We start from the raw sequence: 14,036 nt of genomic DNA on the forward strand, positions 1-14,036 counted from the left end.
GAAAGAGTATAGAATAAAATAAAAAATAAAAAAGAAGAAGTTAGGAGAATTATAATGGTAGAAATTAAATTTTCTTGCTTGCTGTATTTCTATTACAATGTTATTTATACAATGAATTCTTCACTTCTAACTACCAACCAACTAACAACTTGTTAACTAACTATAAACAACTAACTAACTTGCCACGTATTTATTCTTTATTAACTAACTCCAATTGTTGTTGCTATAATGCTTGTTATACTGCTTATTGTTGTTGCCTTCATATTTTGCTAAAAGTATATTACTAATATTCTTTCAGCTAGTTAATTGGTTTTCATAACAATACTCCCTCTCTATGATATTATTGTCCTTAAGAATTGAAACAAAAGTCAAGGAATTGGCCAAGTTTTTTCAAGTCCTCTCATGTAGCATTTTCCTTAAACAAATTGGATTATTGGACCAACCTCGTTACCACTGCTCAACTATCCTTCTTTATAAGCTTCATGTCTTAGATAGTTTTTAGGTTAATCTTAACTTTCATATACCCATCAACCATTGGTAAAGTTAAAAACATAATTGCATTGTTACTCAGTTTTTTCTTAAATAAAGAAACATGAAAGGAATGATAACTAATAAATTTTATGTGTGATTTTATATGGACCATAAAACTTAAGATTCAACTTAAAACTCTTTCTTAATGTCACATTTGTTTGTTTATAGGATTGAAGTTTTAAGTAAGCAAAATCTCATTCCCCTAAATTCTCCTTTTGTTTTACCTTTGCCAACTATCGGCTTCATTATATACTTGGCCATTTTCAATTTCTTCTATAGTAACTGATCATGGCTCTCCTTTAAATCATCATTTCCAATGCAACCACTATTACGGTTTCTTGTATGGTTAATCTTGATAGCTTAGTGATAATTGGTATTGTACCACCATTTAGGTAAAGATAATTAGTTATGTCACTTTTTTGAATTATACATTATCATACATCTTAAATATGTATCCAAACATTAATTCATCTTTTAGTTTGGCCATCAGTTAAGGGTGATATGCAAAATTAACTAACAATTTAACCACTAACATTTTGAAAAACTCTCTAAAAAATAAGTTGGTAAAGACCTCATCTCTATCTATCACAATAGTTGTTGGCAGCTCATGAAATTTATAAAAATGATCTATGAAAACTCGAGTTACTTCCTGAACTGTAAATGAATATGATAGAGTTATGAAATGTCCACACTTGGTGACTTTTTTCAACCACCACTGTGATTGTATCATTCCATTCTGTCTTAGGCAATTTTTATAAAATCCATAGTGATATCTCTACATGTTTCTTATAGAAAATCAAGATAAGTTATTCTCTTCATTTTATCTTGTTTGCAAACATCATATTCCATTACAACCATTTTAACTAGTTTCTTCATTGAAGACTGATGAAACATTCTCTTTAGTTTTTTTGTAAGAGTTTTGAGTCCCTACATAACTTCTTATATATGAGTCATAAGTAGCATTTATAAATATTTCCCTTAGATTCTTTTTTGTGCCAATTATTATTCTATTCTTAAATCTTAGAACTCTTTTTGTATAAGTATAATCTAGCTTGTGTTTATAATCTTCTCAACAATAATCTTTTGTATATAAGAATCATTTTCATAAGTTTCACTAACCTTTTCATGCTATATTGGTACCAATATAGTGAATGCTCTTAAATTAACATTGTCTACCTCATTTCTTTCATATTTAATTGTTGAACTTTTTTCACCACTAGTCCTTATAGATAATACATCTACTATAATATTATCTTTGCTTTTCATATATAAAATCTGATACACGAGTCCTATTAGTTTAGTTTTTTTTGTCTATATTGGAGTATGAATCTTTTGTTCTAAAAGATGTTTTAGACTCTCGTGATCAATTCTAATTATGAACTAATCATGCTCCAAATAATGCCTCCATCTTCCAACTCTCATTAATATAGCCATATGCTTATTTTCATAAATTGATAATCCTAAATGTCTTGGACTTAAGACCATGGTAAAGAAGACTAATTACCTCCCTTTTTGGCTAAGGATTGCACCTAATTCATTGGCATAATCATCAATTTCCAACATAAAAATAGTATTGAAATTTGGCAAGGCTAGCACTAGTGTTGCACATAAAATTTCTTTTAGTTAGTCAAAAGCTTCTTGAGCCTTGTCATTCTAATTAAAAATGTTCTTCTTTAATAGACCAGTTAATGATTTACCGATAATATTAAATTCCTTAGTAAACTATCTATAATATCTTGTTAAACCTAAGAAACCCTTTAATTCCTTGATCATATAAGTAACTGGCCAATTCTTAACAACTTTTATGTTTTTTAGATCAGCTGCGACATCTTTAGTTGAAATAATATGCAATAGGTAGTCCACTTATTGTTCAAAAAAAAATTTAATTGATTTGTAAAGAAATGATTGTTTCTTCATTTTCCAACACCAACTTAAGATGACATATATGTAGTTTTAAAATATAATTATTTATTAATATGTCATCAAATAATACCAATACAAATCTTTTCAAGAAAGATTCTATCTTATTATTCATTAAACATTAAACTTGCAGTGCCCATTATGAGTTTTAAAAGTTATCTTTTCTATATCTTCGTCATATATTTTGACTTGGTGATGTCCTGAACTCAAATCCACCTTAAAAATGAGTTGAGAGCCATGTGATTCATCCATTAAATCACCAATCAATATATTCAATTGTCTATAGTCTACACATAACTTTAAATTATTGTCTTTGTTCTTAACCAACAATATTAGAGAAACAAATAGGTTGTAATTGTGTTTAATATTTTTATTTTGTAACATCTTTTTTACCAATTTATCTATCTGTTTTTTTTTATGCATGAAAGAGCTTTTATATGGCTTGATATTGATTGGTTTAGCTTTTGATATCAATGGTATCTTGTGATCTAAACTCCTGAAAGATGGAGGATGTTTTGGTTCTATAAACATAGATTGCTACTCTTTTAACAATGTCTTTGCTTTTGAATTTTGTATTCCTTTTCTTGGTACTTGAGAATCTTTTATGAAAAAATTGCCCTGCAAAACCATATAATGATTATTTTAAACTCTTGTATGCCCTAGCTACTACTTGCAACCTTGTTTCTTTCATAATCCATTTTAACTTAATCATGTTGCCATCTTTCTTGAATTGTAATTTCATTTTAATGAAATCAAATATAATTGGTAAGTAAATCATTAATCAATTTACCCGAAGCATCATATCATATATACCGAGTTTCAATATCCTTAAATCAGTTTAGAATTCATATCTTTGCATAGACCATGTGAACTTGGGATTATAAGCATCACATCTCATTATATTTCCATTAGCTACTAACAATGCTAATATAATGGTTTTTTTTAATGATTTCCTTGACTTCTTCATGCACTTGTGCATCAATAAAACTATGTATGCTACCACCATCAATCAAAATGATAATATTCCTTCATTGATAGCAACCCTTAATCCTGTTTATGGTATTTGCATAACTATTTGTCGGTGCATTCAAGAAAAATCCATACTTTTTAATTTTGTCATCTTTAGATATCATTCCATTACTGTCATTTTCAACTACGTCTATAAATTCTTTATTTTTTCTTTTACTCCTATCATATGCAACCCTTTCTTGTTGTATTGATGCCCAAATGCATAATTCTCCCCAAATATAAAACATACCCTAACCTTATTCTCCTTTTATGTAAGGTTCTAGACTATTATTTTGAACTATATAGCACCTCTATTTGAATGGTTAAGAGGTTTAAAGTAGGAACTACCTATTGGTTTACCCAAACTATATGAAAGATTGGTTCTTGGTATAAATTTTTTATTCTTGGCCAAAATATTGTTTCTTCTTGCCATTTAACTTTATCAAAAGTTTACATCAAAGTTGTTGGTTTAAAAATCTTAAGTATAGGGTTAATGTCATTTTTTAGTCCACTTATAAAATTGCAAATATAATATGACATTAACAGTGATGGATTCAAAGCATCATCAAATATTTGAGTTTTTCATATCATTTGAACATACTTTTGTACTCTCTTATCTTGCATAAACTTGTTGAATTCTTCCACTATATTATCTCTAAGTCAAAGCTCATGCAAATGGCTCTTATGAACTCTTCTCGATTTACTAAATCATCTCCACCTAGTAAGAAGCCTTCATACCATAATTTTACCTTTCCTTCTAGATATAAAGAAGTTATCTCCATCTATTGATGCCCCAGAGTAAAATGCATCATAAAGAACTTCTTACATTTTCTCATCCAACTCTTTGGATTATCACCATAAAAAGTAGGTAGTTCAGCCTTTAGTAAGGTCATATTTCTCACAATCTTGTGGAAATTATGGTTTCCCATTACTTCTCTATAATTGCAACCTCTATAATTAGGAATCATCTTATTAGTACTTGAGAGGATTCCCTCTTCTTTCTTTGCTGCTTGATTGGCCATAAACGACTTCAATGTGGTTATCAATAGTTTTATTTGTAGTTTGATTTGTCTAGTTTTTCTGTTTTGTTTGAACCATTGTTTCTGATTCTCAACTATGAAATCTTAAAGTTCTTGATGAATACTTTGCATTTGTTCATCAAGTCAAGTTTTTTTATGTGTTCTTCTAAAGCTTTCACCTTGTTATTTTCCATCACATTGCCTAACAATGCACGTTTCACTATTGGCCATGAATTGATGCTTTAATACCAATTTTTTACAGCTTCAAGCAATGTAATGATTGAAGACAGAGTGTAGAATAGAGGAAAAAAGTTCGCAGAAACTGAATTTTATTACTTGCTTTAAATGCATTCTTTCCTCTTAACTTCTACCCATTTAACTACCAAATTGTTAACTAACTACTAACCTGTTATACTGATTTTTACAGCCGCCTTCATTCTTTGATAAAAACTTAATATTGATATTCATCCAGTTATATATATTCAACTAGTTGTCGTCATAAAAAAACCAGGAATAGACCAATTTCTAACAAACCTAATATTGAAAGATAAAATTTAAAAAATAACTAAAAAAAACTCGTTTGAACCCGAGTTAACTTGTTAAACTGATAGTTAATGTCATGCACCTCATTAGGTTTAATCTTTTTTTTTTGTAAAATTATTTTTTATATAAAATAAATAATCATAAAAATGAGAACTAACAAAATTTTAGGACATTCATCCATGATAGCAATAATCTTATAGAATTCAAAACAAAACATATCATGAAAGCTGATTAAAAATTAACCAATTTTAAAGGATAAAATTGAAAATAAAAAGGCCATGAAAAACTCCACAAAACCCACGTTAAAAAATCATAAAAAATAAAAAAACCTAGGCAAACGCAATTGAGCCTCATTAAAAAAAAGCTAGGCATGTGGGCCTTTTTGCCTGAGCCTACATGCATGACTTTATTTTTTAAAAAAAAAAGAACTTCAAACTGTAATAATAAGATATCTAACTTTTGGATCAAGCTTAAATATTTTCATTTGATTCCACAATCAGATTTCTTATGAAAAAGCCACTGTGTCACTTATTGGATCTTTTAAAATCAGGTTTCAAGCTCGAATGATGCTATTTGGGTCAATTTTGTTATTTTTTCTTAGATATTTTTAGATTTTATGTTTTAATTCAGATTTCTGTTTTATTCCTCTTATCCTTTCATATTTCTATTTGTTTTTTTTAGTAAAGATAGAGTTTTTATTCTAACCTATTTAAAGGTCTTGTAAACCTCTTGAAGAGGTAGCCACCATATATTTTATTTTCAAATAACAAAATTACAAATTTAGGGTTTATACTTGCAACTTTTTTCACTTATTAAATTGCTTGTGCTTTATGTGTTTATTTTTGTTGTCTTATTAGCTTCCTCCTTGTCTTTTTATCATATTTAATTGATGATGTATTAGACAAAATAAAATATGAAAAGATATATTTTACTACATATTTTACCCTTATTATATATTATTGACAAATTTACATATAAGATATATATATTACTTTAGTTTATATTAAGTTTTGAAATTAACAATAGTATAATAATTCTAGTTATAAAACTTATATTGACCTAGTGGATTGACTTGGAACTATAACAATCTAGGGGCTGGACCAGTCCTGGTTTACGTAAAACTAGAGGAAGGATTGACCTTTTTTGACTCAATCAAAAACATAGGTTGACCCACGACCTAGTCAACCTAATCAAACCTCGGGTCAAAAATATTTTTTTTAAAAAAACAATTTGGTCAAAAGAACATTGTTTTGATTTTTTTTTAAATAGGGTTGATATTCCCGACCCATAACATAGACCTTATCTCAGGTCATGTTATAAAACTATAATAATAATCATCATTTTTTATCCTTATATGTCTTAGTTAAATAAGTTTATTATTAATAGTTTTTTATATAAATATTTTATAAATAAAAGAATAAAAAATATTATTTTTAAAATATTATTTTTATATTTTTATCCTTTCAATAAAATATATTTTGATTTATATCTTATTACAGTAACTCCAAGTTACCTTAATGATTCCATTATCGAAATGCAAAGTAACTTTATATTTTCTTCTTGAAAATGGTGTTGCACAGGGATGTTTACTAATTACTACTCGTGTACTTTAAAAGTATTTTTTCTTGGTTTGATTCGGTTTTTTTTTTATTTGGCTTGGTTCTTTCCTGGTTTTTTTAGTTTGGGTTCGGTTCGGTTCGGTTTTTTCTGTTTTAGGCTTATAAAACCAAAACCGAACTAAACAAGCTGGTTTTTTTAAAATTTTAATCGGTTTTTTTCACGGTTTAGTTTTTTCAGTTATTTTTTTTTATTTTTCTCAGTTTTTTATTTTTTCCTTACCCCTAGCCTCGACATAAAGCAATATAACTAGAAGTAGGTTTCATGAAGTGATGAAGATAAACTAGTGATTAAAATAATTTTAAAATAAAAATAATATTCCCAAATCCAAGTAGTAACCAATGGTCAATACGTGTAGTCTCTCTCTACCAATCAAATAAATGGTAAAACTGTCGAGGAAGAAAAATCCTTAAACCCTAGTTTTTTTTTATAGTATTTATAAAAAAAAATGAGAGAAACCTTCTACCAATCAATTCCTAAATGTAAACTTGAGATGCTCTGTGAAATTTGAGACATGTTCTTCATTCAGAACATTCTTCCATGGAAAATCCTCCCGTGTTTAATCTCTCTCTCTTCAATTGCTCAACCTCTGTTTTGCTACAATGATGCTGGCAATAAGCTCCATTGCTTTCAAAAGCTTTCACAAGCTTGAAGAACAACTGCTCCATACCATTATCACCTTTATGTTTCAGCATTTGATCTTTATAAATCAAGAGAATCCGGTGAGCTCTCTTTCGGAAATGCCCCAACACAAAATCACCGCAATCACCTGGAGAAAACCTGAGCATGGCAAGCATGGCCTCACAAGATGACATGAACACCTCATTGTTATATTTTGAGGATCTCTCTTTAGAAGAGTACACAAAACTAATAGACTCGTTCAGATAAGGTTTATCATTCAAAATCAAATGTTGGATGGAGAGAAGAACCCTCGATATATCGGATCGTTCCGGATTCCATGATTGCTGTTTTCCTCCTAACTGAAACCTATACCATTGATTGAGACTCAAGAGGTTGAGAGAAACCCTTCCATCTTGATGCAAACTAGGGCTTAAATCAAAGTCAGGAGCATGGTAAAAGATTTCAGGAGGCTTAGCTGGGTACTCAGGAGGGAAGAATATGTCAAAAAAGAACAAGCCATAACAGTATGGAGTTCCTTCTAAGCCAGCAATGCAAACCCTCATGAGATCAATTCTCGACTCGTAAGTTGTAACAAAAATCGAACTATGATCTGAAAAAACAGCCGCCAATGTTTCCCAGTCCTTTTTTATCTTTTCAGAAAAGCTGCTCCTGGGATTTGCATGCTCGCCAAATCTGGTGGCTGAAAGCATCCAGCTACAAAGTCTTTGTTTGTGCCTAAATTGATGATCATGAGGAGGATATTGAAGCACCCTGAAGCTTTTGAATCTCTTGAACCTCCTGTCTACATCATCTTCTATCTCCTCAATTCCTTCAACATATGTTTCTTCATATTCTGTAGCATCCATGATAATTAGATCGAAGCAGCAGTAAATTAACGCAGGCTTTAGTGGGAATTAATTATAACTTGAGGGCTCCTTTATTTTTATTAACCGGAGGAGATCTTAAAGAAGCTTTCAGCATTGTAGTGTTTGATGAACAGTAGACACCTTCCAATGTTAGTATTCATCTTCGAATTAACTTCTCCTTAGTTGTTTTTTAAAGTGTTTTTTTGTTTGAAAATATATTAAAATAATATTTTTTTTATTTTTAAAAAATTATTTTTAACATTAATGTATCAAAATAATTTGAAAATACCAAAAAAATATTAATTTAAAATAAAAAAAATAAAATTAATTTAATTTTTTTCAAAAAAAATTTAAAATACAAAAATAAATAAGCTATTAATCTCAGTCGGTATAAAAAAACCATTATCTAGATAGACTTTCAATTGGCATTTTGTTCGAATTTGTTTTTAAAATTCTTTGATTTTTTTTAATTTTAAATTATTTTTTTGTGTTTTTAAATTATTTTGATATGTTAATTTAAAAAATAAAAAATATATTTTTATAAAATAATCACTATCATATTCTTAAAAGATCCTTAAGTTATTTTTATTTTTATTGTTCACTAATGTTTTTGAAAAATTTTGATTTAGTTACGACTAGAATTAAATTTTTTATATATTTTTAAATTATTTTAATATATTAATATTAAAAATAAAAATTAATAAAAAAAATATTTTAAAAATAATCTAAAACCACAATCTCCAACGCTTTAATAACCTTCTATCTTACCACCTATTGATATAGTGGACCTCTTGGGTCTGGCCCACTGTCATTTATAGCCTTCTGGTTTGTTTTGGGCTTTTTATTTTCTTAATATTAAAAACATGCACAAAATTTTATTATAATTACCTTGTTCAAAAGAGAAAAAGCAAGAAAGACAAGGTCCAGGGCTCGTAGCAGCCACTAGGGTTCCTATCGGTGTAGCTGTAAGGATTTCCATTGGCTCCTCTTTCTGCAATCTCTCCGGACCAAAACTAAAAAAAAACCAAAACCCTTTTGAGAGAGAGAGATGGTGATGATGGAGGAAGAACAAGTGGAGAAAGAAAGGCCAGTTATATTCAGAGATATAAGGCGGTATTATTGTGATTATTGTGGTATTTGCAGATCTAAGAAGTCTCTTATCACTTCTCACGTCCTCACTCATCACAAGGTTCGTCTTATAACATGTCTTTCTGTTTCCTTCGTTATATGTTTGTGTCTGTTTAGTTAGTATTGGTAGGCTTCAACTTGTATTGTTGGTTTCTTCTGTTAAACTGGATTTTTTTTTGTTCTTTAATCTAATTAGGATCAAGATTGTGTCTGTGGTCGGTTTTCTTACTGGTTAATTGTTCAGATTTTATTAATCATTATTCTGGGATTTTGTTCTTTTTTTATGATTCCGTGGTTCTTTTTCTTATATTTTATTTGGTATTAATTCACATGATCTTAAAGCTGCTTTGGAGCCTAATTCTTTTGTGGGCTATTTAAGAACATGGCTACTTTGAAATTGAAGATTGGTTAAGTTGAATTGCAGCCTTACCATTGTTTTTTCTGTTGCTTAGGAGGAGATGGAAGAAGAAAGTGTTGATGGGGATGAGGGAAAGGAGGGAGTCAAATCCAACACATGTGAAAAATGCGGTGCTAGTTTTAAAAAGCCTGCGTATTTGATTCAACACATGCAAAGTCATTCTCTTGAGGTATTTGACCATGATTTTTACCTTTATAGGTTCCTTGCACTCATGGTTTTGCTTTCTATTTGATTTATTTGTTCAAATGATTTTCTTTTTTTGACGCGGCTCAAAGTGGGTTGTTTTGTAGCATTTGCACCAATTGAATAGTAAGTATTTTGCAGGAGTGCCATTTTAATTTAGAAAAACATCTGAAAGTTAATGCGTGAGCATTGGATCCCACTCAGAGAACTCCAAAATGCGAGAGGCTTCATGTTTGGACTTGAATGGACTAGTATCAGGCTGGGAGACCTCCTGAGAAGCTCCATCAAGCGAGCCTCAATCACGTGCCTGTTGAGTTTGAGGTTTGAAGGCTTTTGTTTGTGTCTATTGAGACTATTTTTAGTGATCTAAGAACTTATTGCTTCTAATGTTTTTTTTTTTGTTTTTCTGATTCTGCAGAGGCCATTTAAGTGCTTGTTTGATGATTGCCATGCCAGCTATAGAAGGAAAGATCACTTAACTCGCCACCTTCTCCAGCATGAAGGGAAACTTTTCAAGTGTCAAATTGAGAATTGCAATCGTGAATTTGTTTACCCAAGCAACTTGAAAAGGCACGTTAGAGAACTTCATGATGAGAGTTCTCCCTCCAGTAGCTTTGGAGGTGAGAAGCAGTATGTTTGCCAGGAGCCAGGATGTGGGAAGGCATTCAGATACCCATCAAAGCTGCGAAAGCACGAGGATTCTCATGGCAAGTTGCTTTATTTTCACGCATGCTCTAATATCACAGTTGATGTTTCTTGAAAGGGGAAGAATTATTCAGGATTGGGAATTTCGTCAATTTATCCTCCGTGCAGTTTCTGATTATTATCCTCTCTAATGCAGTGAGCCTGGACCACGTGGAGGCAATGTGTTTAGAACCAGGCTGTATGAAACATTTTTCTAATAAGGAATGCCTGAAAGCCCACATTCAGTCCAGCCACCAATACATTAACTGTGATATGTGTGGCACAAAACAGCTGAAAAAGAACATCAAGAGGCATCTCCGCACCCATGAACCTGCCAGTGATTCAACAGAGAGAATCAAATGCCATTTCAAGGGTTGTCAGCACACATTCTCTACTGTAAGATGTCACTAATGTTATATTATCCACATTTCTATTTTTTATAGTATTTAATTCTGATAAGTGAGCCATTAATCTTCTTTTCTTTTCTTTTTTAATTTGGTTTTTCCTATTTGTGTACAGAAAACAAATCTTAATCAGCATGTGAAGGCAGTCCACCTTGAACACAGGCCTTTTTTGTGTGGATTTCCAGGTTGTGACATGAGATTCTCATACAAGCATGTGAGAGATAACCATGAAAAGTCTGGTTTGCATGTCTATACTCCTGTAAGTTCTATGTGCAGGTCTTTCAACACATTTTGCTCATAAACGTGGAAATCTGTATTGCTAACATGTCTAGAAAATGAATTGGCATTCTGAATTGGATTACTTTTGGATCAGGGTGATTTTGTGGAGTCTGATCGACAGTTCAGGTCTAAGCCAAGAGGTGGGAGGAAGAGGAAATTCCCAACTGTTGAAATGTTGATACGCAAGAGAGTAACTCCACCTACCAAATTGGATGAGTGCCACCCATGGTTGAATGAAATTGAGAGAGAGGACCAGTAGTGAATCATGCCCTACCTACCTAGATGCACTTGCATTCTCTCTGTTCCTCTTTCCACTGATCTCCATTTTAGCTGTTCATATGGAAGTTGTAATGTCTTTAGCATATTATGTTATAATCTTTAGGATAATGGAGGCATCAATAGCATGGAATGCGTTGTGAATGGTAATATTGTACGGTAATAAATATGTAAATTGCATCCCCTTGGCATCGATTCTTCCTTTATGGAAGGCGCCTATATAATCTTTCTAAGTTGACATCGTGACGCTGTATAGTCTTAGAACCCCAATGGAAATTGAGAATGAATAAATTTTAAAAATAAAAAAAAATATTATTTTGATATATATAATATTATTTTAATATATTTTTAAACAAAATTATTTTTTAAAACACATTCTAAAACACACTTGTTATGGAGGATCACTGATTGCAGTGTTTGCAGCAAAAAAAAAAATTCGAGGTTGTAGTGCCTTTGTCATATTCACTGATTGCAGAATTTTCAAAAATTTTGATTTCGAGTATTGAAATTTTTTAATTTATGGGTACATCGGTAGAAGTTGAGTTGCCCTCAGGGGCATCAAAGCTATGCTCCATCCATGGACGGAGTTGCAGTTTATGGTATGGGCCGTATGGCCATTGGAGGATGCGATGACCATGTGTTGAAAGCAGGACTTCAAATGAGAGGTTCCTGGAAAAAAATGAATAGCCTCTGAACTACAGTGAAATGTGAGTGACTTGGCACACTGACTTCTGGTTTCAGTTTCACTTCCAAGCATGAAAAGTTTATTGTACACTCGGGCGATCACTAGGGTTTTCTTGCTCACATAACAGCCAGCATTTACACTCTTCAAAATTCATGTGTTGAATGTTTTGCTTGATGTTGGACCAAAAATCCATTGCCTTGTCTTCTTTCCAAAGACATGCCGTAACAAATTCAAAATTCAACATCAATATGCTGATGAAAATACTAATAAAAAAACATGGTGAGTAGTGGTAGCATGTGGGATAATGTCAAACTCAGTAGTTGTGGTGAAATCAACACGATTAACCTATGTGAGTAGTGGGCTGATGTTAATTTGATCTTGGACGATAAACAGTTCAAGGCAGGTAACAAACATAGCATATGTAGTAGTATAGACTGATAGTCATGCATTGGTGTTGTGGGTAACGATTACGACATAATGGTGGGTGGTTATTACAATTACAACAAGCCTAAATTGCAGGAGAACATGGCTAGAACATGAGAGCATGGCTAGAGATGATCTTTGATGCCACTAAGCTCATAGGAAGATGGGGCAATCTGCCCACTAACTTGCTAGAAGAAGGGGCCATTATATTCATGCGGAAACCCAAGTAGTGTTGTGAATAAGGGGTTTTCTTTGTAACTTTCATATGTTTGTTTATAAATGGTTAGAAGGCCTTGGTTGTGTAGCATGCAAGTTTTGTGTATAACACACATATACAAATTTGTGTATTTCCTTTGTTGTTGAGGTTAATAAAGTTGTAAATTTTTCCTGTATATGTTGTGTACTGATTATCTACCTCTTTACTTGTGTGGTTCCACTTGCTTACAACTTGTGAGAGTGGGGAGAACCTCTTGGGTGTGAGAGACACTTAGTTATAAACAAACACGATTGTAAAGGGTGAGGAAATACTGAATCTAGCAGGGAGCTGAACTGCCATAAGGTTGGAAAATCTCGACTAGAAATTAACTCTATGACACATGCCTTAGTACAATTCAGAAACAAAAGGTGTCTTTCAATTGATAAACCTTACTACAACAACATCTGTTGCAACACAATTTAACATTTTTGCAACACTTATGAAAGTTGATAAAAGGCTAAGGTGTACTTGCTATATCAACATTTATCATAGCGGTATCCGTCAGTTGCTGGCAAAAGTCGAAATACATGCAACTAAAGATTGAATTTGTCACAACTGTCTTAAAAGATGTCATTAAAAGCATATTTGCTATGGAAATCCTCTAAAATGCATTACAAGGCAATTAAAATAACATTAACATAATTATACTTTTTACATATATCACAATTTATTTGCGTCTAAGATGATGAGTATGGCTTCCTAATGTCTAAGTTATCTTATCCTTTGACACAACATTTAGATGTAATGTCTCTCCAAACATATTAAGTGTTGTGCGACATAAGTCAAACTAGCAAAATGCATAATAACAAGTAAGTGCATTATCTTTGATCTCACGAAGATTAGCAGGGTCCTTTTAACTATCCTGTTTTATTTTGCCAACCTAATTTTCAGCAATTACAATTATTAATCCATAAATAAAACACAATTAGCATCACATATTAACTTTACTTACAACATTTTGAATTTATTATGTACGTGGCTCATACTCTATGTTATTGCGTGGAGAAACCGGGTTAGTGTGATAATATATCGCGTATACAACAATACCACTCTATGTATTTATCATTTAAAATAATATGTTGCACCTACACAAAGATCTCATATCTACATGCATCTTACTGTGCCATGCAATGTGTTGTTGGTGCTTATATCATTCGGAATATGTTGTTGCCATC

At 31.5% G+C, this 14,036-nt stretch overlaps 2 protein-coding genes across 2 annotated transcripts; one reads left to right on the plus strand and one right to left on the minus strand.

Annotated features, from left to right (window-relative positions):
* Positions 1-7,159: 7,159 nt before the first annotated feature.
* On the minus strand, positions 7,160-8,125 carry LOC133669007 (putative ubiquitin-conjugating enzyme E2 38). Its single transcript, XM_062089024.1, has one exon. It carries the CDS (start codon positions 8,123-8,125, stop codon positions 7,160-7,162), a length of 966 nt encoding a protein of 321 aa, XP_061945008.1.
* An 887-nt stretch (positions 8,126-9,012) lies between these two features.
* On the plus strand, positions 9,013-11,680 carry LOC133669079 (transcription factor IIIA-like). Its single transcript, XM_062089089.1, has 6 exons — positions 9,013-9,314; positions 9,706-9,840; positions 10,273-10,561; positions 10,696-10,934; positions 11,058-11,201; positions 11,316-11,680. Exons 1-6 carry the CDS (start codon positions 9,174-9,176, stop codon positions 11,478-11,480), a joined length of 1,113 nt encoding a protein of 370 aa, XP_061945073.1. The 5' UTR covers positions 9,013-9,173; the 3' UTR covers positions 11,481-11,680.
* The last annotated feature ends 2,356 nt before the right edge of the window (positions 11,681-14,036 follow it).

The sequence above is a fragment of the Populus nigra genome, chromosome 12 (genome assembly GCF_951802175.1).
Source record: "Populus nigra chromosome 12, ddPopNigr1.1, whole genome shotgun sequence".
NCBI lineage: Eukaryota > Viridiplantae > Streptophyta > Magnoliopsida > Malpighiales > Salicaceae > Populus > Populus nigra.

What these genes read in the sequence shown, in the direction of transcription:
- LOC133669007 (XM_062089024.1), bottom strand. Translation starts at nt 8,125, where the DNA reads ATGGATGCTACAGAATATGAAGAAACATATGTTGAAGGAATTGAGGAG.
- LOC133669079 (XM_062089089.1), top strand. Translation starts at nt 9,174, where the DNA reads ATGGTGATGATGGAGGAAGAACAAGTGGAGAAAGAAAGGCCAGTTATA. An exon ending in ACGTCCTCACTCATCACAAG is followed by an intron (nt 9,315 to 9,705) that starts GTTCGTCTTATA and finishes TCTGTTGCTTAG; the next exon opens with GAGGAGATGGAAGAAGAAAG. An exon ending in GTCAGCACACATTCTCTACT is followed by an intron (nt 10,935 to 11,057) that starts GTAAGATGTCAC and finishes ATTTGTGTACAG; the next exon opens with AAAACAAATCTTAATCAGCA.